Genomic DNA, 23,508 nt, shown 5'->3' with positions numbered 1-23,508 from the left:
ATTCCAAGTTTGTATTCATATGTTTCTACATGTAAAAATAAAAACATGAAAGATAGTTGTGCAGATTTGCATAATCAAGCACGCACAGCACATGTACAAAGGGTTGATTATGCTACGATTCAGCCGTTTTCTAACATAAAATAAACAAAACATGTTGCAGACAAACGCAAATTTACTTCTGCCTTTTTGTCATCGTGATCTATTCTTAGGTTTCACCTGCCGTTGACCTTAACGAGACGGACCAAAACAAGATTGCCGCTGACCTAGACACACTGCTCGCCAACAACATGTTTGCCTTGAACGTAGCACAGAGCAAAAGGACTTGAGCACTTTGGCTGCGATCATCGCGTCTTTAGTCTCCAACATTCCAGTTGAGGCAACGAAGGTAAATGGGACGCTGTATGCTTGAGTCTACTTAATGTTAGTGGGATATTCTCCAATATGGCATTCGCACCCGAAGGCCTTTTTATTTTTGCGTACGATCGGATGAGACACTTAACAATGTGTCTTTTAATTCCCAGTGTAAATCGAATGGTATTTAGTCCAAACATTTAGTTGTGCGTTTATTGCAATGGACGAGTCTAAAGTCGTTCGGGTCGTCACCAACTACTTATTATGTAATAATGTTATGGTTTGCGGTTATACTAATGCATACATTAGCTTTAGAAAAAACGCTTTTTGACTAAGATAACTTCAAAAGTCCCACAATAAATTAAGTTGAAACACAATGATACAATACACTATTCAATTAGAAGATCTTTTAATTCACAGTGCATTGATAAATATTTGTGTCAAACTAGACAGTGCAGAAAACGATGCGTTTTAATATAACGTTGTGCCAATGCAATATTTTATGTTTTTTAGCTATAGCCTATTTTCATTTTAAAAACCAGTGTATTGTCACAAAACAATAGCTTAATAGCAAAAATGTATACTTATCATTCGTGTATTTTCGGTAATCAGGAGATCTCGATATATAACAACGATTCCTCAGTGAAAGTGGATCTGGGTATCAACATCACATTGCCGCCAGGTGGCGGGTTATTTTACGCTTCGGAGGTCAACAAGCTGCTTGACAACGCGCTGGCGGAAGCCAAGCCGTCTCCAAGTACCGAGGCTTCGCAACGGGTAGCAACGGGAATTAGTATGGTCGTATTGTTTACAAATCATGTACTGTGCACGCCAGTATTAAAGACTTCTGTTTCATTTTGTGTCAGTTAAAGCCTTGTTGGAGGTGTTGTTCATATGGCTCGGTTTTCTTGATATAAGGATCTAGAAAAACAGAATATTCAAACACATGATTTGTGAAGATTATGGCACTTTATTGATTAATTGATAACAAAAAAATGAATAAAGGCAATAAACTAGCGATGCATAAAAATCAGCAATCAAATTGCATTACAAGAAAATCAATAATTAGTATGTTGACAACATTGTTTTCCTATTTCACAAATACCTCGAGAAATTCTTATAAAAATGATTCTTAATTTAAAAAAAAATGAACACCAATGTTACCTCAATACAAGTTTACAATTGTATAATTTATAACTACAATTAGCACACACGTACATATGCGATAAAAGGCATATGGACATTTTTTACAAAAATTATATTGATCAGTATGCAGTTGTTACTTTTCAAATGTAAATATGTGGAACTAAAGGTCATTTTGTCAGAGCGTTTCGAAAACTCTTTGTCAAGAATCATATAATTCGAAACATTAAAATAGGAAACATCCAATTACAATGTCCCCACTCCCGGGTTTCCACCAACGGAGCGTCAATACAGCTCTATTGAATAGGAAACAGACTGACTAATTGTCGAGAATGGCTGTTAGTTTGGTTATTGTTAGATCCAATGATCCATGTATATTTCACTACACTATTCAACAGTTAAACATTTGTTTAACATTAGGTGATGTCCGTTGCGACTACGACGTTGATGAAATCTGTGATGGAACAGAAGGAGCAGCTCTCCAGACGCCCAGACATGGCTCTACAAGTGATCTCCGTCGTCGCCACCTTCGCTGATCAACATCAGAAGAACTTTAAAACGGACACACTCGTACGTATACTCAAGTGCCCACGTGTTATACGGTGCTTAAGTAACTGTTTTACGATAATTCAGACAAAGAGAAGCCATGCCTTTCTGTGCAATAAGATGTATGTTTATAGTGTAGAAGCATTATTAACTAGACGAGTACCACTTACTGAGTACAGTTTAAAATTAATGTAACACATAAACACACGCACGCATGCACGCGCGCGCGCGCACGCACACACATTATATAACTCAGATGAATTATCTTTTGATACTATATTATCAAGCAACTAAATTTTCTTTAAGTATTCTCTTTCTGTATAGTATATGCCGTCAATAAATTAAGTAACATTTTCAAATGAAGTCAACACTCAACGTATAATTGCATATCGAATTATATCCTTTTAAGGATGAGCTGTTTATATGGTTAAAAGCATATCTTTATTTTATAATTAACACAGAACTGTCAATTCCTATTTCTCGCATGCATTGACCACTTAAAATTTTGGCGGATAAGTTATCATTAATCCACATTCTATTTGGCATGTTTACATTTGATTTAATCTGTGTTTGTTTTTTTTAACAAACAGGACATCTTTTCACGAATCCTTAAAACAGCTGTTGACTCCTCCGTGAACTCAAAAGAATGTTCACCTTCGACAGAAAATCTAAAAGCAGGTACACTTACATAATGGTCTTGTAGTAGAAAACCGTGTTTAATGTATGCGCGTAAAGTGGCGCCCCTGATAAACCCGGGCAGTCCGAATATGCTACTGAAGGGCGTCATTTCCGCTTGCTGTCGTTTTATGGGTTTCCACCTCATCATCAGGATTATTTCTTATTGCTTATAATGGGTTGATGTTTTTTTTTGTTTTTGTTTGTGTGTGTGTTTTCCTCTTTTTAGTTCAGTTCAAGTTTGAAGTATTTAAGAAATACCATATATTACTTTAAATTCCCTTCAAATTGTACATCTGCAATAAGTCGTATTATGCCGAATATATTAAAACGGTGTTGAGTTTGAGCATTATATCTCCAGCTGGCCTCACAAATGCATTATTATTTAATAGCAACAGTTGCGCCGCTCAACAAAAGAAAGCTGTCACGTACTTATGTTTATACTTTATTCAACTTTGACATAAAACGCCGGACTCACTTATTTCCAGCAATCGTCAACGTGTTCAACAAAATGGCTGCAGCTGCTGTACCTAAAGAAACAAAGGTGTTCCAACAGGCAAGAAAATATTTGTTTATATGAGAATCGCTCTCGGGTGCAAACTGGCTTAAAAGCATGCGCGTAAAGTGTCGTCCCAGATTAGCTTGTGCAGTCCGCACAGGGAAATCAGCGACAACACTTTCTGCCTTTCCTAGATTTTCGTTCAGAAGAGACCTTGTACCACTCCTAGGTACGGTAGTAAAGGAAGTTGTACTGAAATCACCACGAACGTCCGTCCGGCTGTATGCCCGACCGCCTGGTAGACCCAAGTTTGTCATACAGCCGTTCTCTTACACGTTACAACATACAACATTATAATCAACATACATTGTTTGTCATGATAAACAGTTGAGCCATTTTTACCATCGTATGTAAAACATAACAAAAGGTAAGTTTTTCATAAAGTTTATATTAGCTTAAGCGGGCAAAACATAAAACAAATACCGGTTTAAATAACATTTTGTGGATAAGGCCACAATCAATGACTATATGTTCGTCGGATTAGGCAAAGCTACAGTTCGTAAAAAGAAATGAAAACAGTTGCATGTTTAAAAAAAGCCTACAGCGTCCATTTAGCCTCTCAACCGATTTTTAAAGAACACTGTGTAATCACTCAAGTTGACCAATAATAAAATACGACAAAGATTTCTATTTTTCTTTGTGTTTGTGGTCTAATATCAATATAAGAAACACAAAAATAACCTTGAGCGTTCACAATTATGACTAGGTATTCGACCTTCAAGATGCGCGTTTTAGAAAGGAAGCAGAAAAGGAGTTTTACTCGGATGATCAGCTTGAGGAAACAGAAAACGCTCCGTTCGGGGACGATGTTAAGAACTTCTTGTTCTACCGAAATCAGAAGATAATCGAGTTAAAAGCTAAAAAAGCTAAATCGGAGGTATGCATACGTTCTAGTTTCTTTATTTGACATATTTTAAGGCATACGCTGTCGATGACAAAAAGAGTAAACACAGCGTTTTCATTCTATTTCTGTTAATGCAACCAACATGATTTGAGTGAAAAGAGCGCTTATTATATTTTAATTAAGGCAACCAAAGTATTTAAGATGTAAAACGCGTTCATTCCATTTCTTTTAAGACAATCAAACAGTGTGGGCTGAACAAAGATTTCATTTAATACATAGTTAGGTAACCAAATGCAGCGTTGTAAAGAACGCCTTCATTTTATTTATCATGAGGCAACCGCACTTATTAAGCGGAAAGCACTTTCATTTCATTTCTGGTAAAGCAACCATACTCGGCGAAAAGCGCTTACATTCCTTACTCATAAGATTGAAAACCAAAATAATTGGAATAAGTAACTATTTCGTTCTATTGCATTTAAGGTACTTAAGTAACATTAAAAGCGCTTTCAATCCATTGCCGGTATGGCAACTAAACACTGTGGGATGAATGACGCTTGTATTCTATGTCTGTTAGATCAAAAAGCTGAGAGAAATGAAACGCGCTTTCGTTATATTTCTATTAGGGAATCCAAACCTGATCAAGTAAAAAGCGTGTTCATTCTAATTCTCTTAGGGAGTCAAAACTCGGTGAAATGAAGAATTATTTTATTACATTTCTCTAAGGGCAGCCAAATTCGGTATGTTGAAGGGCGCATATTGTGGGGTGAATGACGCTTGTATTCTATGTCTGTTAGATCAAAACAGCTGAGAGAAATAAAACGCGCTTTCGTTATATTTTTATACAGGAATCCAAACTCGATCAAGTAAAAAACTTGTTCATTCTAATTCTCTTAGGGAGTCAAAACTCGGTTAAATGAAGAATTTTTTTCATTACATTTCTTTAAGGGCAGCCGAATTCGGTATGTTGAAGGGCGCATTCGTTAGTACAACCAGTTCGGAAGAGTTAGGAGCGCCAATTTTCTATTTCTATTAACGCGACACAAATTAGTTTTGGGAGGAACGCTTCCAATCTATTTCCATTAACTCAACACAAATTAGCTTTGGGAAAAACGCTTACAATCTATTTCTATTAAGGCAACAGAAATAAGTTTTAGGGAAGAACGCTTACAATCTATTTCTATTAAGGCAACACAAATTAGTTTTGGGAAGAACGCTTACAACCTATTTCTATTAATACAACACAAATTAGTTTTGGGAAGAACGCTTACAATCTATTTCTATTACGGCAACATAAATTAGTTTTGATAAGAACGCTTACAATCTATTTCTATTACGGCAACATAAAGTAGTTTTAGGGAGGAACGCTTACAATCTATTTCTATTACGGCAACATAAATTAGTTTTGGGAAGAACGCTTACAATCTATTTCTATTACGGCAACACAAATTAGTTTTGGGAGGAACGCTTACAATCTATTTCTATTACGGCAACATAAATTAGTTTTGGGAAGAAGGCTTGCAATCTATTTCTATTACGGCAACACAAATTAGTTTTGGGAGAAACGCTTACAATCTATTTCTATTACGGCAACATAAATTAGTTTTGGGAAGAACGCTTACAATCTATTTCTATTACGGCAACACAAATTAGTTTTGGGAAGAACGCTTACAATCTATTTCTATTACGGCAACACAAATTAGTTTTGGGAAGAACGCTTACTATCTATTTCTATTAATACAACACAAATTAGTTTTGGGAAGAACGCTCTAAATCTATTTCTATTACGGCAACCCAAATTAGCTTTTGGAAGAACACCTACAATCTATTTCTATTACGGCAACACAAATTAGTTTTGGGAAGAACGCTTACAATCTATTTCTCTTACGGCAACACAAATTAGTTTTTGGAAAAACGCTCTAAATCTATTTCTATTACGGCAACACAAACTAGTTTTGGGAAGAACGCTTACAATCTGTTTCGATTAAGGCAACCTTACTGAGAGGAGTGAAGAACGCTTTGATTCTATTTGTATCAAAGCAACCAAAGTAAGTCGAGAGCAGAATGCTTTAAGTCTTTTTCTATTACCTCAACTAAATTGAGTCGAGGTAAAGAATGCTTCCTTTCTATTTCTATTCAAGCATCCAAACTGAGTTAAGTTAAGAAGGCTTTTAATATATTTCTATTAAGGTAACAAACTTCGGTAAAGTGAAGAAGGCTTTCAATATATTTCTATTAAGGCATCCAAACTGAGTGGATTGAAGAAGTCTTTCAATGCATTTTTTGTTAATTCAACCAAACTGAGTGAATTGAAGAAGGCTTTAAATGCATTTTTGTTAATTCAACCAAACTAAGTGGAATGCTTTCGTTCTATTTCAATTAAGGTAACCCAACTAAGTTAAGTGAAGAACGCTTTCGATCTACCGGTATTTGTATAAAGGCAACTTAACCGAGTGGAGCTTAGAATGCTTTTATTCTATTTCTAATAAGGCAATCAAAATGAGTGGAGTGAAGAACGTTTTTAATCTATTTATATTAAGGCAACCAAACTGAATGTAATTAAGAGAGAGTTCGAGCAAGACCTGGTCGATGACAGTGAGAGTTTGGTGTGTGACGGCTGCACGAAGGAGTACGGAGAGGGCGGCAACACGGCAAAGCTCAAGAGGGACATGGCTACCGCTTTGTTGAAACAGAACCTGGAGTCAGCGACCACGATCATCAGCATGGAACATATGTCATTGAGTTCCAATAGCAGGGCGACCGTTCTCGTAAGTTCATGAACTTCCTCGTATCACGCAGAAGTGCAGATGTGCATGTATACAATCTGAGTTCCATGTACTGTGACATAAAATGACATGATTTATAAAGCGGAAAGATGTGGTCCACAGACTTAACGAGGCATATCTGGCCTTAAGGGAAAATGGTATATGCAAGAGAGCTTACATAATTTTGCTCTTTTGTTTTCAGTTACCGTTATGAATACTGACCGAATGTTCCTTGTTTCTATTGGTGTTGGAACGTTTATTTCAGCTTAGCGAGCAGACGTCAATGCTCATCGATGACAGCCGACCGTCTGCTTTTATAGGAAAGCAGAAGACGTTCATCCTAAATGCGCCCGGCCAATTAAATGGGCGGATAACTTTAACTCACAAGGTAACAAACTTAAACAGTCTTTCAAATAACATATCCTTTCATGGATTTAGGTAAGGTTTTGAAGTAAAAACTGGGGCACATTTAGTCAATAATCTTCAGAAAATGGTTGTACCGTGAAGTTATTTAACCTAGCGCTATTTCAGTTTTTTTTCTGATTTTTCTTTTCTAGTGTAAATATTAAAAAATCGAAACAGATTATACATTATCTGCAAAAACTAATAACAAACATGTGTGCATTCCATAATGGCGAGCTATTCTTCGCACAGGTTGCTAGCGCCTCATTTACGACGATAAACGCTAGCGCTCTGGTGCACCCGGAGGACGCTTCAGGGATGTTCACCTACCACAAGGTGCTCATCGACGCCCCCGAAGATGACCTCTACATCAATCTTCGGACCCGCCCCCGGCATACAGTCTATCGACGGCGTATCTGGCATGTGAGGTAGGAGTCACGTGTCGAACAGAGCCTGGCGACTAAACTAGAATGCACTTAAAGTGATTCAAATGAGACGCGCTCTGTGAAAACCGGGCTTAATGCATGTGCGTAAAGTGTCATTTCAGTTTAGCCTGCGAACGCCGCACATGCTAACCTGGTGCAAGCAGTTTTCGTTTAGACTCGAGTTTTCTTAAAAAGAGAGGCCAAGCTCTCCCAGAGCACGTGCCATATTTATATATGTAATTTGAACATAGTATAAATAGTAAGCAGCTAATACAATCTCTTTATATATTGATTTCATGTAGGTTAAATTGCCAAGATTTAAGGTGAGATTTCCACACAGTGAAGATATTTGAAGTTTGGAATCGATGCGTAAGTCACATTGGCTGATCTTTTACACACACACAACTACCTATTCCTAGTGTTTAGTTCTCATCCCGCTGAGATGATACTATATGCACTTATATAATGCCACTTTATCTTTCGCTCTGATAGGGCTTCTGCAGTCGAGTTAACTTTAACTCTCAGAAGGTCCTCTCCGCCCCCAACTGGTCGGCGAAGTTCACTCCGGAAGAACGTCAGAGTAGCGCTAGAGTTTGCAAGCTGTGTCTGGGACTGGAACTATCAGGTACGCGTAGGTTGCAGTGTGCGCTGTTCGGTACACGTAGGTTGCAGTGTGCGCTGACCGATACACGTAGGTTGCAGTGCGCGCTGTCCTGTACACGTAGGCTGCAGTGTGCGCTGTCCGGTACACGTAGGCTGCCGTGTGCTCTGTCAGTTACACGTAGGCTGATATTTGCTTTTATTTTCATTTTGCCTGAACCAATATGATTGAAATGTGTTTATTGTTTTGGGAAAACGAGGTTTTATACTTGTGCGGAAAGTGTCGTCCCAGATGAGACTGTGCGCTCCGCTAAGGTTAATCAGGGTCGACACCATCCGCTGTAATGGAATATTTCGTTTAAAGTAAGTTTTTTATAAGCGAAAATCCAGTTAAGGCGGAAAGTGTCAGACTAGCTTATGCGGACTGCACATGCTCATATGTGACAACACGTAACGCAAATGCCTTTATAGTTTATATATATATATATTTGTATAAAGTTTATACTCCTATTTATTCCAGGCAATCAGACCGGTGCTAGGACACGTCGCTCCACTGACGCCACGAACGTAAAACTAACGTCATTCGACATGTCCGTCGTGGCCGTTGGTTGCATCATTTGGGACGAGGTTAATTTAAAGTGGAGCGGAAGGGAGTGTGATGTAAGTTATGTTCTTTCACGTACACTCAGCATATTGTAAGACACAACGTCAGGGGTACATTAAAACATCAAGACTACATAAACGCATGATATACATATCCTTAGATATGTTCACTAAACATTTGTTGCAGGAGTCACATTCATTCAATCAACATTATAAAGAATTTCATCATCCCAATCGTATATTTAACGGATACGCTGTATAGTTCTGTTAAGGATCAAATAAACGTATGCCTTTAATATGGGTGAGTATCAATAAGTATCTACATGAATAAGTTAATTCTCACTCAGAGCGATTACTTCCTCGAAATGTGTGACCTTAAATGCAACTGTAAAGCCATGAAGAAGATGACGTTTTCCAACTCCTTCCACGTGGCTCCCAACAGGATCGACTTCAGCACAGTGTTCTTGAAGTTCTCTCCCCTTAACCAGGCCGCCGTCATGGCCACGCTCATCATGATTCTGCTCATGTACGCGCTTGTCATCGTCTGGACCCGGCGCCAGGACAGACTGGATGTGCTGAAGGTAAGAAAGGCATAAATGTCCACTATCATTCTCTTTTTAGTTTAATTGAGCCTCGATCTGGGAAGTCCGGGTTAAATGCATGTGCGTAAAAGTTTCGTCCCAGATTATCCTCTGTAGTCCGCATAGTATACTAAGGGACGACACTAACCGCTTTTATGAAATTTTTCGTTTAAGGAAGTCAAGACGGAAAGTGACGTACCTGATGCAGGCTAATCTGGGACGACAATTTACACACATGTAGGCTAATCTGGGACGACACTTTAGACACATGCATGCTTATCTGGGACGACACTTTGCACACATGCTTTCTAATCTGGGTCTACACTTTATACACATGCACTTAACCCAGTTTTTCCAGTGAGCTACTAAATTTTAATCATTTTTTCAACGGTTTGTCTTTATTTGCTTTGTGGCATACTTGAAATACTATATTGCGTAATGATTTCTCCAATCTATTGACAATTTTAGATTTGATTAAGCAACGGAACGTACGTATTTTTCAACAGCCAAATTACTTTTTGACGATGCTGCGAAGCAGCTCGTCTAAGTTATCATACCATGAAAACATTCTTTACAATGGCGACCTATGTTAAAGACCGAGCCAGTCCGATTGAAATAGCTCGATTTTTCTAATCGGCATACCTCGCTGATTATAATTGATAAAGGTAAAAGAAGCTCAGCTATAAATAGCACAGCATATTCTGGGAAAAAGATTTAATAATAGTTTGAAAACGTTAATTTTAAATCAGTTACATTGAAACCATTATATGTCTATAGACCAATGAAACAACTATGCATTTTCTGTATTATATTTGACATTTGTAGTGATTCTGTAAATAGATTGCGAATGAAAACGTGAATAATCAACGTTTAACGCGATCATGAGTGTAAAGAAAACGAATTATTTCAAACCTGCCATTTGTAAACGTTGTAGCGAGTATGGTATATAAACAGCATAATAGCCATATAATATCTATGAAACTCGCTCTCATTTTGCATATTTAATAAACTTTTCAAACAGAAATTACAGAGCCACATCAGTGCACATACTATGTTTGATAATTCATTCGTTTGTTGGATATTGTTTGCTGTTTTAAACACATATTAGGTCATATCGCGGAGATTTAGTCAACCTTACCATGTGTTCATGGGCGAACTCACGTATTCAAGTACTCTTACGACTATGTGCTCATACCTACTTTCGGGAATTATCATGAACTTATTGCCGTACGACATCATTAACTTAGGAAAGAAAACAACGAAATATAAAGTTTGGTATGATATACATGTGAAATTTAAGGGCATGGTGTAATTAAACATCATGTCAAGTTTTGAATATATCTGCTGAAACGTAATGTTATAACCCACAGACGTTTTACTGTAACAGAACGTTTTTTAAGATAAGTGGTGCAGAAAATACACGTCGAATATCTTTTTAAAGATATTTCTTGTTATATTTGATCGAGAATGTAACCCGCCTCCCAGTTTCGCTGAATTGGTCAAGTTCCCCACGGGTACTACTTCCCCGTACCCCCAAATTTTTTTTCTTACCCAAAATTTTTCGTACCCAAATTTTTTCGTACCCAATTTTTTTTCGTACCCAAATTTATTTTCGTACCCAATTTTTTTTCCAACCCACTTTTTTTTCCTACCCACTTTTTTGTCCTACCCAATTTTTTTATCCAATTTTTTTCTGGCATAATTTTTGTACCCACAATTTTCGTACCCATTTTTGTTTCGTACCCAAAATTTTCGTACCCACATACACAATTTTGGTGATGTAGATAAACTTAAATTGATGCTTTTATATCCATCCTCTTTAAAAGCATCGTCACATCAGTACTGTCAGTACTTTGATTAATGTATTTGGCATTTGATTGAAATGATCATCTGATCAGTGGAATGAAGAATTGCTGGTATAATAAAATGACACATTTTTTATTTTATGCTTTCCAGTAGTTTATAAGGAATTATCTGTGACTTAAAATTGATATTTTTCACTGTTTTTAACAGGTAAAAAAAAGAAGATATTTTTTCACTGTTTCAGTTAGATACTGGAACTACTTCCAAATAATCCCATGGTGAGCCTCAATTTTCAATTTTCATTCAAGGGAGACTACTCAACTTTAACCTGAAACAAGCGAATCCGTCTTATTGCAGAAAGTGACAGTGTTTGATAGCGAAACCATTTAGCACAAGTACACTGTTGAAATATGTTTGCGTTCCTAGTTCAATCCAGTTATGTGTTATTAATCCAACGAGTCGTAGAACTGTTGTTAAACATGGCGAGCACTTTCTTAACTTTGAGTTTAGTTGAATACAAAAATTACTACGTCAGTATATGCAACATAACTATTTTCTTGTCTAATAAGTTCTTTGTGTGTTCTAAAAATTGGGGCACCCCACGAGGAAACTTTATGCGGCAAATTGGGAAAATTAACAAAACCTCAAATATAAGCATAACATGAAAAGAAAATGTGTTTGTTTTGATTAGCATACTGAATTTAATTCTCGTGAAAATATAAATTACTATGATCACCCGTGAATAAACTTTGATATGCTACCGAAACCAACAAATTTCTTCTATATATTCGCGGACATTGATTAAGGATTCGATTTATTCCTTTATTTTTCTTCATTACGTTAATATGAATGTATTCGAAAACCATTTTTTTCTAGAAGCATACAATGAAAACAATTTATTCGCTCATTTAAATATTAATCCAACGTGCATTTGTAAACGAAACTTTACATCACCTATCGATGTATAAGGCACATGCAGTTTTATGCAAAATCCATAGACTTTTCTAACTATTCACACATGCTTGTACTTAATGAAGTAGTGCTTAAATTCAAAAGACTTTAACCTTTTAACAAAAATTTCAAGTTAAAGAAACAGTAAACAAATAAAAAACGAACACATTTGCACCCACCGAGATTCTTCACTGGGTGCATTGATTAAAATGGTTACACTATCACAAAACAGCCAGCCCCGAATGTACATATGAGATTACGAGTTGATTCCATGTATGCGATCAAAGCGTGAACAGCAAGTTAACACAACATCAAAAACGTTCCGACTAATGTAATCGTCCTATTATTTAAATGCTTAAAAAATCTCGATTTTATCAGATACGTACTCGTTAACTATATGGTATCTCCTATAGACAATCCCAGAAGTCGATAACTCACGGATTACCGCCCCTGAATACTCGCACGCGCCGCCATGACGGTATTAAAAAACAATACAGCGACCTATATGTTTGTATAGGTACCTGAACAATAAGAGGAAGTGAAGCGATTCTATTTAATATATTAGAATATTTAAATAGTTCATGCTATCGATTTGATCATCACGCAATAGTTCGTTTAAAAAATAATTATTTTAATAAGTTATTTGATGATTTATAGAAACAAGGTTCATCTGCATTTTTAAGAGCTATACAACATGAATTGGGAATTGATTGTCATTTTACATGTTATTTGAAGGTAACGCATGGTATCCTATCATAATGACGGAATCTACACGTGTGCAGAATGTGATGTCACAGACTTATCAATAAACACTTTAAACCGTCCTTGGGACATCGTCTCCCACTGAGGAAATGCGTTCGTGCAGATTTTCTTTAAGACCATTATCTTGCTTTAATTGACAATCCGTAATTAACGAAGAAAAACATCACATATATTGTTCGAGTTTTAAGTATTTATTTTAAATCTAAACTTTAAAGTTAAAATTTTAACAAAGAAATAAATACGTTTATGGACTGTATCGAGCATTTGTGGAACTATTTAATTGTACTGAAGGCTCCATATGTGTCATGTTGATTATTTCTATCGTTAATTTATATTTATTACTAAAAAAAATAAAATAAAGACTTAAATCAGTTAAGTTAATATTTAGAACAACACAAAAACCTTTTAAAGGAAATATACTTTGATTTTACCATTAAAATGTTATTTAAATAATAAAATAAAAATAAAGTTAAAGGCAAAAGCAGATATGCACTTTTCAATAATCAAAGCGCTGTAGGCGCTGAAGGCCTGGGGCTAGGTTTAGTGTGACGTAAAATGCATTAACGATGTTTTGTCCGAATTTCTCCCTTTGTCCGAATGTATACGGTTGAGTGCAGAAGCTCAGACACTGTAAGACAAGACAATAGTTGTGTATATACTACAGTGTACATAGACGGTGGAGGACAACACGATACTGGTTGTGGGAACGATAACCTTTTGTTCAACTCTACAGATCTGGTAGAGGTTCGTATACATAGGCGGTGAAGATATACAACAACAACAACATGGCCGCAAAAAAACTGTTATTGTTGGCGTCAAATAAATCACTTTCAATAGCCTAAAATAGCTTTCTATTACATAATTAACAGATCAGGAAAACACTCATACTTCCTTTGTAATGTGTATTCAAAAGAACATCCACTTAAGCCCAAGTCTCACTTTTGCCGGTAGAGCCCCGGTTCATCCCGGTTTGCTAACGCCGGTCGACCGGCGAGGACCGGAATGATTCGTAGAATTTTTTTAATGCAGTCACACTATGTCCCGGTGCCGCCCCGGTTGAAGCCGGTCAGCAGCTCGGCAGAGTCCCGGTCAATCCGGACTGGCTATGGTTTATCCCGGTGAAGCCCCGGCAGAGCCCCGGTTGTCGCCGGTAGTGCCCCGGTGAAAAACGGCAGCGTCCTGGCATAGCCCCGGTTGTCGCCGGTAGTGCCCCGATTGAGCCCCGGTGAATGCCGGCAGAGCCCCGGTATACCGTAACACCGCCGGCACTCACCGTGTCTATACCGGCATCAGACCCCGGTAGAGCTACGGCAACGCCTCTTATATACCGTAGCTATACCGGGACTCTAACGACATTCACCGGGGCGTTGCCGTAGCTCTTCCGGGGTCTGTATGGGCCCCGTTGGAGCTACGGTGCCGTTCCGGTTGTTCCCGTCGCCATCCCGGTTGTTCCCGGTGCCGCGCCGGTCGTTGCCGGTCCTTCCCGGTGACTCCCGGTTCATCCCGGAGGTCTTAAACATTTTAATACTTTCCCGGTGGAGCCCCGGTTTTCCCCGGTTCATCCCGGTCGTCCCCGATGGAGCCCCGGTTCATTCCAGTAGAGCCCCGGTTCATCCCGTTAGATCCCGGATCATGCAAAGGGGCTCCGCCGGCATCATAGTGAGACTGGGCCTTTACCCTGATAAAGAACGGTGTAAAGATTGTGTACGTTGTCTCGCGTAGAACTTTTCGCGCTCAATTTGCGCGTTCGATCTGTCAAATATCATATCCGGTAACTTCCGAGAATGATCATGAATATTTTTTGTTGTTTTTTTTTCATTTTCTTTTTTCTTGAATGTCTCGTTAACGCAAAATAATAAAAACAATATCTTAAAATATGTTTATAAATACCAAATATAATGTCTTCAAAAAATGTATCAGAAGAAAATTTTTCTTTCTGTCTCCGTAGACACTCGTATCTTTTCGGCCTAGACGGTCAAGTGAGAACCTTATTCTCGCATGACTATGAAAAAAATAATAAAAACGATGTCGTAGCCAATGCTTAGCAATTTTGCTTCAATAATATTATTTTATACGTTTTATGACACTGTCATATTATATAGTGATGTTCTGTATTTACAAGGCGGGTTATTGAGATCTGCGAAGCACTTCTTTGATTGCGCATGAATTACCGCCAAGTGGTAAATCGGACTTTTGGGAATTCATTCATTCGTCGGTTTTGGCAGCCAGCCAATTCTGACTGTCTCAGAAATTTGTATCATTGCTATTGCCTTAGGGCTACGCCCCAGGCCATAAAAAACCCCAACTCTGACAATGTTCTGACATCTTACACATTTTCGCTAATGAATATCTCCTGTGCTAGTTCATTTGAAATCACAAAATTCATTTCCGGGTTGAGACTTTTTATTTAGCATGAAAGCGATTTTTAAATAAAAGTATTAATAAAAAACACTTAAGTTTTAGATAAAACCAGTTTCTTTTAATTAAAAAAAGTTTGCTTCTACCTGGAATCTTACTGAGTTTCGCTTATAAATATTTCCGGACCAATTTTATTTAAAATCAGAAACTTTATTTCGGCTAAAGATTTTTGCATTACCATTTAAAATTATACTTAAATAAGAAACATTAATAACGAACTAATAAATGTTTAAAAAAAACTTAGATCTGTACTATTCAATAAAAGAGTCTGCGTCGGTCTTGAATCTTATAAATATTCTTAATGAGTATCTCCGGAACTGTAGACATTTTTAATAAAGAAATAAAAATGTTTTAAACAAAGGCAGATTTCTGATTTCAATACAATTGTGTACCTCGGTCTTATATCTGTCAAAGTTTCGCTAAACATATTCCACTTATAACGCTAAAAATCACAAAGTTTACTTCAGACTTTAGATGCTGACGTAACCTTTAAAATCATCTTCGAATAATTACATTCAATAAAGAAATAATTGTCTTTTAAGCAAAGACATAACTGAAAGGATTTTTTAAACCCCCAGCTATTTCGACCTTAAACATTACGTGTTGTCACTGAATATTGTTGCACAGACAGATATGTAAGAAATCTGTAATAATTGTGTCAACTTTTATTTTTAACGATGTGAAGTATAATTCATTCATGTTTCTAACCTTTGTTTATTGCGAGATCTTTGAACGCTGTAGTCTACCAGATTATTCAGTACCGTCAAGGCAGCGGGTCACGTAATAGCCAATATGGCGGCGGTCAATTATGGGATTGTCTATAGTTTGTTTATGTGTATGTCCTTTTGTTTTGCTCCTTCAGATGTTGTCTGTTGCTTTTTTGAAATATTGGACAAACTCGGAAAATTACTTATTCGTTGTTCTGTAAATAGGTACCGTCAAGATATAATCTACCTAATTTAAGGAGGGATCCGCATAATTTTGCATGAACGTACAGTGGTCCATATTACTTCCGGTGTAACTTCAGTGGGGCGTGACGCCATTAGCCGACAACTTCTCTTTGGACGACTACTTTTACGTCATCAAGGTGATCACCGGGATCCGCCCAGGGGCCGGCACGAGATCTCGCGTGTGTTTCGTTATCTCCAGCGCGGTTATGGACACACAGGTCCGGGAGCTCTCCGATGGCGTAAGAAAGGTTAGCAATTCTTCAGCCTTGCTCCGAGAAAACGGTTCTTAATGCATATGCGTAAATTGCCGTCCCATATAAGTCCGTGCAGTCCACATAGGCTAGTCGGGAACGACACTTTTCGCTTAGACTGTTGTTTTTTTGTTAATAATAGACTTCCTTTAAACGAAAATTTCATTAAAGCGGAAGGTATCGTCGCTGATAGGCTTGCGCGGACTTCGCAGGCATATCTGGGACGGCACTTTAAGCACAAGCATTATACCCTGTTATCCCGGGGCGATGCTCATTTATATGATTACATAAAGATTATGTAGAGGCGTTCTCAGTCATTGTATTGTTGTTGTTGTTTTACAAAATCTGTTTAATGTATGTGCTTCTGCCCATTGGCTTCTTTTTGATGAATAACTGTGATGCAATCAGAAATTATATATGAGCGTACCTTTTTACCCTATCCTTGAGTGTTTGTGTTTGTTCGTTGCAAGACATACGCTTCTCATTCTGCATTTTTGAGATAATACAAAATTGAGGTTTTCCGTATATTAGAAATTTAATAAAACATATTCGATTGATTTGTTTGAAGACATTGTTTTCTTAACTCGAACTCGTAAATACCGCGGTAATAGCACTTTAAAGACATAGACTTATGAATTACTGTTAATAAATGCTTGTTTTAAGATAACATTTCTGAAAAAGATGTGTGGCTGATTTAAGGAATTTGCGAACGGCAGCGTCTTGAACTTCCTGTTGTCGACGACGATGTGCCTGGGAGACCTGGAGTACATCCTAATCTGGCACGACAACTCGGGCGGCGGCAAGCACTCTGGCTGGTACTTGAGTCGCATAGAGGTGCAGGACGTGCAGAGAAACGAAACGTTCGTATAAGCGCTTACAATATTCATATTAGCTTCGATCTTGAAAAACGGGGTTTGATCCATATGTGTAAAGTGTCCTTCTAGATAAGCCATCTGTGCAATCTGCAAAGGCTAATCAGGGACGACACTTTCCGCCTTAACTAAATTTCCGCTCAGCAGAGACTTCCTGTAATCGAAAAATTCAATAAAAGCGAAATATTTCGTCCCTGATTAGCGACCAGCACAGGGCATTCAGACCCGTTTTCACAGAATGCGGCACAAATTCAACAATAAAAGCCATACATTAAAATTAAAGATTCTGCATACACATATATACTGTTGACAAATAGCTTTTGATTGTTCATGTTGAACAAAACTATTGTGACCGATTTCTGCCATACCGTTCATGTGGTTTGGCGGATTTGAAGAAGTTCCCTGACCACCTCCCCCCCTCCCCGACCCCCACGACTCTTTACTCTTAGAACGACAAAAAAGAAAAAATAGGAGCCGAAACGACATTAATGAATTTAATCAAAATGTGTGTCGTTCTGGTAAATAAATGTGTGGATCTGGCGCGCTGTCGACCTTCAAACCCGCTAATACAAGATCTATTTGGCAGGAATAAGCCACCGTACAAAATAAGCACCGCATGGGAAACATTAAAATCTTCGATTAATGAGGTGCAGTGTTCAGACAGTTTGATCAATAGAAAGTTTTCCCTATGTATCTTTGAACTTCCACTCTTCAATAATTATTTTGACTCAAATGAAAAACAACAATTAAGATAGGCCATGCTCTGTAAAAAAGGGGTTTACTGCATATGCGTAAAGTGTCGTCCAAGATTAGCCTGTGCGTTTCGCACAGTCTTACCAGGGACGACACTTTTGCTTTTTTTGATATTTTCTGTTTGAAGAAAGTCTCTTTTTAGCAAAAATCCAGTTTAGGCGGAATGCACAGGCTAATCTGGGACGACACTAATCGCACATTCATTTAACCGCCTTTTCACAATTCTTTTGTTCGCAGATTCATATTCCAGGCGGAGCGCTGGATGGCGCTCGAGAAAGACGACGGCTTGCTACAGTGCGTAATTCCGGTGTGTAAGACGGAGAATATTAACCAGTTCAACCAACGCTTTATCAGGAACGCCAAGGAGATGCTTGCCGGTAAAACAATAGATGATCCTTGCTCTGAGAAAACGGGGCTTGATGCATGTACGTTAAGTGTCGTCCTAGATTAGCCTGTGCAGTCCGCACAGACTTATCAGAGACGATACTGTCCGCTTTTGTTGTATTTTTTTGTTTAATAGAAGTCTCTTATTAGCGTCCCTAATCTGGGACGAATCTTAGCTCACATGCTGTAAACCCCGTTTTATCCCTCTATCGCTCATTGTGATTGAATTACCGTAAACATGCTTTAAATCTGAATATCATTAAATTAAAAGAGCATGTGTTTTGGTGTGATAATTTAAACATTAAGTGTCTGTTTTTTTCCTGTCTTGTGTATGCGTTATCCAACATCAACAAGCAAAAGTCCTCCGTGCAGCATCATTTATAAATTACAATAGGAATCGCACATCATTTCATTTTATTATGCATTCAGCATATATTTTAGTAAAATTAATAAAATAGTATTGAACTGAAAATTGTGGTTTCACAAATTTCAGCAATTGTAGAATCCCAATACTATTATTATCAGACAGTTTCGTTGCATTAAACCGTACACGAATATATGACAATCTATTTGTTTGTATCTCTCCGTAAGCATATTTTAAAAATCTTTTGGTTAGTACAATTACAAGACCTCGTTACAGTTAAATCCGTAGCGTTAATTCTTGTCTATATCCCTGCCTGCACGATGCACAGAGAGTCACATGTGGGTGTCTATCGCATACCGGCCGCAGACCAGCAACTACACGCGCTGTCAGCGGGTTTCCTGCACCCTGACATTCATCATGCTCAGCCTGATTGCCAACGCCATGTTCTTCCGGGCAGAGGGAAAGGACGGAGACATCGAGTACGGCGCGGGCATCCAAATTGGGCCTTTCCGATTTTCGTTGAAACAGGTGTTTACAGTGGAATTATTCTTGTTTTCAGAGGGGGGGGGGGGGGGGGGGGGACAAACATTGACTGCACAGGCTAATCTGGTACGAAACTTTACGCGGATGCTTTAAGCTCATTTTTACCAGAACGAGGCTTCATTACATGATCTTTGTAGGTATACACCTCTTTCATCTCGGCGCTGATTGTGACGCCTCCCACTATCCTCCTCATCTACCTCTTCAAACTCTCCAAACCCAAGCCCGTTGACCCGAAAACGACCTTGTTCAAACCCGGTGAGAGGTCGACCAAGATCCGGGTCCCGATGGTCCACGACTGGCTCGAAAAACAGCACCAGCGCAGCGTTCAGCTGGAAAAGTGTCTTGTCCAGAAAGGATACCCTTCAACGCAGGTTGGTATTTTTCCCCTTTTCTTGTTAACGTCTGTAGTTTGTTTATACTAGAGGTAAACACAAAATAAGAATCGTGATATGGTATAACACAATCGCCCCTTCATATCCATGTACACTGAAATATTGAATTTAGTAGAATGTATCAACGCCCTTGTAGCTGAAATAGCTTCTTTGTCTTGTTGGTTTGTTCCTCGTGTTTATAATTTACCTGATAATTGATATCTGACAGTAACCAATGGCGAGCATGCAGCGCGACTAGAAAAACTACTGACAGTCAGTAGATGGCGATTACCAAGCACTGACGCCTTTAAGGAATCTCGACATTTTAAAAATAAGCAATGCTAATTATATTTACCGTTTTTATGTACCACCATTATCGTGGTTTTACGTTCAAATAAATATCACAAGATGACATCTCGATCCTTTGGTAAGAATTGTTAAATGTGTTTCTCAATGCATATTTTTGTCGGCCAATAAACAGCACATTGCCGTTGCCATTACCGGCCATGAAGCTACTCGGAAAATTTCAACATTGTAGCTTACTGGTTGATCAATAGCGATAATGCAAACACAAATCCGAATGCCCGAAACTGGGCTTTATGCATGTGTGTAAAGTGTCATCACAGATTAGCCTGTGTAGTCTGCACAGGTCGATGAGGGACCACCTCTTCCGCTTGTATGGATTTAGTCCTTTTAATGAGGTTTCTTTCAAACGAAAATCCAGTAAATGTGGAAAGTGTTGTCCTTGATTAGCCTGTGCGGACTGTACAGGCTTATCAAGGGACGACACTTTACGAACATGCGTTTGCGCTTGTTGTCAGGGCCTGAAGCTGCCGTACCAGTGCACGTACCTCGCCTGGTTCCTGGTTTTCCTCATATGGTTCCTATGCGCGTTTTTCATCATGCTCTACAGCATGGAATGGGGCAAGAAGAAGTCAGAAGAGTGGCTCACCAGCTTCTTCCTCTCCTGCTTTGAGTCCATATTCTGTCTTGACCCCGTAAAGGTAACCATAGCCTAGGCCGACTTCACTGCACACTTCAAGCGGAAAGTGTTGTCCCTGAGTAGCCTGTGTGCACTTCACTGGCTTATCTGGAACGACACTTTACTCAAATGCACTTTACGGTCAGACTTGATGTACCTGGTCTTAAATGTGTGTTTTTGTTTGCATGTAAGCGTTCGGCAAGATTTTCTTCAAAGTTTTTGAACATATATGTGTCTTCCGATAGGTCAGGTTGGAACTCATTAATCAAAATTGGTTTCAAACTGCAGCCTTGATGAATAGTTTTTATTATTTACTTTTTCCCAAACTATTAACTTCGCGCATTATAAACGTCAAAAAGCGCAAGATTAAACTGATCTTCAAGCATTGATTTTACACTTTCCGCTTTTATTGTGTTTTTCGTTTAAAGGTTTCATATAAACGAAAATTCAGTTAACGCGGAAAGTGTCATCATTGATAAGCCTGTGCTGACTGCACAGGCTGATATGGGACGCCATTTTACGCACATGCATTTGCATACTGCAGGTTTTGTTGATGACTTTGGTGTTCACGATCGTATTCCGTTCGAACTCCGACTCCAAGGCGATCATCGACAGAAGCACCATCATAAAGAAGTACTCGAAAAGTCTCAGGGGGCGGTCTGGTAATCTTTTATTTTAACTTAAATAATCATTTAGATATAAGCTACACCATGTTATTAACAATACATTTGGCACCATGTTATCCTTATTAACCATGCCTTCAATACTGTCTGCACGTGGCACCTTGTTCTCTGTTATTTACAATGTTGTCTGCCGGCGACATTATGCAAACGCGCGCGTAGTTTTATTCCAAGCATCATAATTTCAAATATTTGTATTTGTCGATAAACAACGGAAACTTTTTCCAGCTGCGGGAAGAAACGTGTTATCTATAAATACAGCGTCGTGTACGTAGCTTATACGTTATCTATAGACCTGTATACAAGGTCGTCGGCATGCCGCACCAAGCAAGCACAACGTTTTCTGCAGGAAGCTTGACTTTTTTAAGATCTACCTATTTTCTGTTTACTTTTTAAAGATCTTACTGTTTTCTACAGGAAGTTTTACTTTTTTAAAGATACCATGCTATCTTAAAAAACAGTGTCGCCTAAAAGCAAAGTCGTGATACCTATAGACAGCACATGGTGTCATCTGCATGTGAAACCATGCCATCCATATAAAACAATTCCATGCGACACCGTGTTCATACAATGTCGTCTGCAGGCAATATGCGAGATTGTGCTCATACAATGTCGTCTGCAGGCGGTATGCGCACCTTGTTCATACAATGTCGTCTGCAGGCGGTATGCGGCTCGCAGCGCCCCCTCTGGCCAAGGGGCATCTGAAGAAAGCCAAGCGTCTGCGGCAGAAGGAGCTGCAAATGAACAGGGCGATCCGGGACACCATACTGAACCTCCTCATGTGCTGGATAATCTTCAGTATCGCCTACAGTAATCGTGACGGACGCTCCTACCTTATTTACAAGGAAACTATGGATGCATTCATTGCACCTCCCAATAAAAATTACCCACCTCCTCACCAAACTGAACATGAGTTACCGAAATTTACTGAGGTTGGTACATATATTCATTCGTGAGCAGTATGTCTTCTTATTGTTGCATACTTAAAATTAGTCATACGTTTATTTGCTATGTTTTTATTTTTATTTTTAATGGATCTTTTTTGTTTTGTCTTGAGTGTTCATTCAATTTCATATAACATTCGATTTATTAATCGCGTTATGTGTAGATATCTACAGAGATATCAAATTTAAAGTCACGAACATCGAGACTTGATGAAATATGTGTATTGTAGATAAAAAAGCAACAGGATTACTTTGAATGGCTCAACAAAACGGTGCTGCCCCGGATGTTCCCGGAAGTTGATATCAATAACGAGACGCTCCACTGGCGCTTACAGCAGTTCATTGAAGAAGGAACTAAGTACAGGGTCGGTCCCCCTCGACTGCGACAACTCAGAATTAAATCAGGTGCATGTTCACTGCTTAGCCTCCATATAGTTTTACAACTACGACCATCACTTTTCATACAGCTAAATTCAGGCTCGAGTATACAACTTTGACTGACCAAACATTTGACAGCTGAATGAAATTTAATGTATAGATATCGATAAGAAATTATTTTGGATTGCAACAAAATCTGGCAGAATAATAACCACTATAGTTGTTTTTTTCCTCTGTGGAAATTATAGAAGATTATAGAAGGATAAAATGCAAATTATTTAAATAATCAACAATATCATTTCTTAGTGTATACATACGATCGTTCACAATTTCAGATCGCTGCAAAAACGAGTACATGGATGAAACAAAATGTTATAAGAACTATAACGAGCCGGACGAGGAAACAGGTGCCTTCTGCATCGGTTGGAAGGCTGGGCCGTGCGACGACAAGGAGAGTATCTACGATTTCTCATCCGCTGCCTGGAACTTCACATCGGCGTTAGATATCTGGGGAATACCCATCGCAGGGAGGTACAATATATATGGTGGAGGAGGATACATCGCGAAGTTGGACGTCAATATGCTAGTAAGTCAGAAAATTGTGAACGAGC

The 23,508-nt window shown here is 38.4% G+C and overlaps 2 protein-coding genes across 2 annotated transcripts in view; both read left to right on the top strand.

Annotated features, from left to right (window-relative positions):
* Nucleotides 1-9,305: 9,305 nt before the first annotated feature.
* Nucleotides 9,306-19,225, top strand: LOC127835571 (polycystic kidney disease protein 1-like 2). Its single transcript, XM_052362007.1, has 5 exons — nt 9,306-9,491; nt 16,453-16,623; nt 17,326-17,486; nt 18,489-18,628; nt 19,161-19,225. The coding sequence occupies exons 1-5, from the start codon at nt 9,306-9,308 to the stop codon at nt 19,223-19,225; spliced, it is 723 nt and encodes a 240-aa protein (XP_052217967.1).
* Nucleotides 19,226-19,335: 110 nt separating this feature from the next.
* Nucleotides 19,336-23,508, top strand: part of LOC127835570 (polycystic kidney disease 2-like 1 protein) — a 238,837-nt gene continuing 234,664 nt past the window's right edge. Inside the window, exons 1-5 of the mRNA XM_052362006.1 lie at nt 19,336-19,536; nt 19,680-19,913; nt 20,735-20,917; nt 21,440-21,557; nt 22,236-22,507. Of these exons, the coding sequence (XP_052217966.1) occupies nt 19,336-19,536; nt 19,680-19,913; nt 20,735-20,917; nt 21,440-21,557; nt 22,236-22,507 (1,008 nt within the window). The remainder of the gene's footprint in view (nt 19,537-19,679; nt 19,914-20,734; nt 20,918-21,439; nt 21,558-22,235; nt 22,508-23,508) is intronic.

Source organism: Dreissena polymorpha, chromosome 6, assembly GCF_020536995.1.
Source record: "Dreissena polymorpha isolate Duluth1 chromosome 6, UMN_Dpol_1.0, whole genome shotgun sequence".
Classification (NCBI taxonomy): Eukaryota; Metazoa; Mollusca; class Bivalvia; order Myida; family Dreissenidae; genus Dreissena; species Dreissena polymorpha.
Note: the sequence above shows the minus strand (reverse complement) of the source record. Positions and strands in the feature narration are given on the sequence as shown.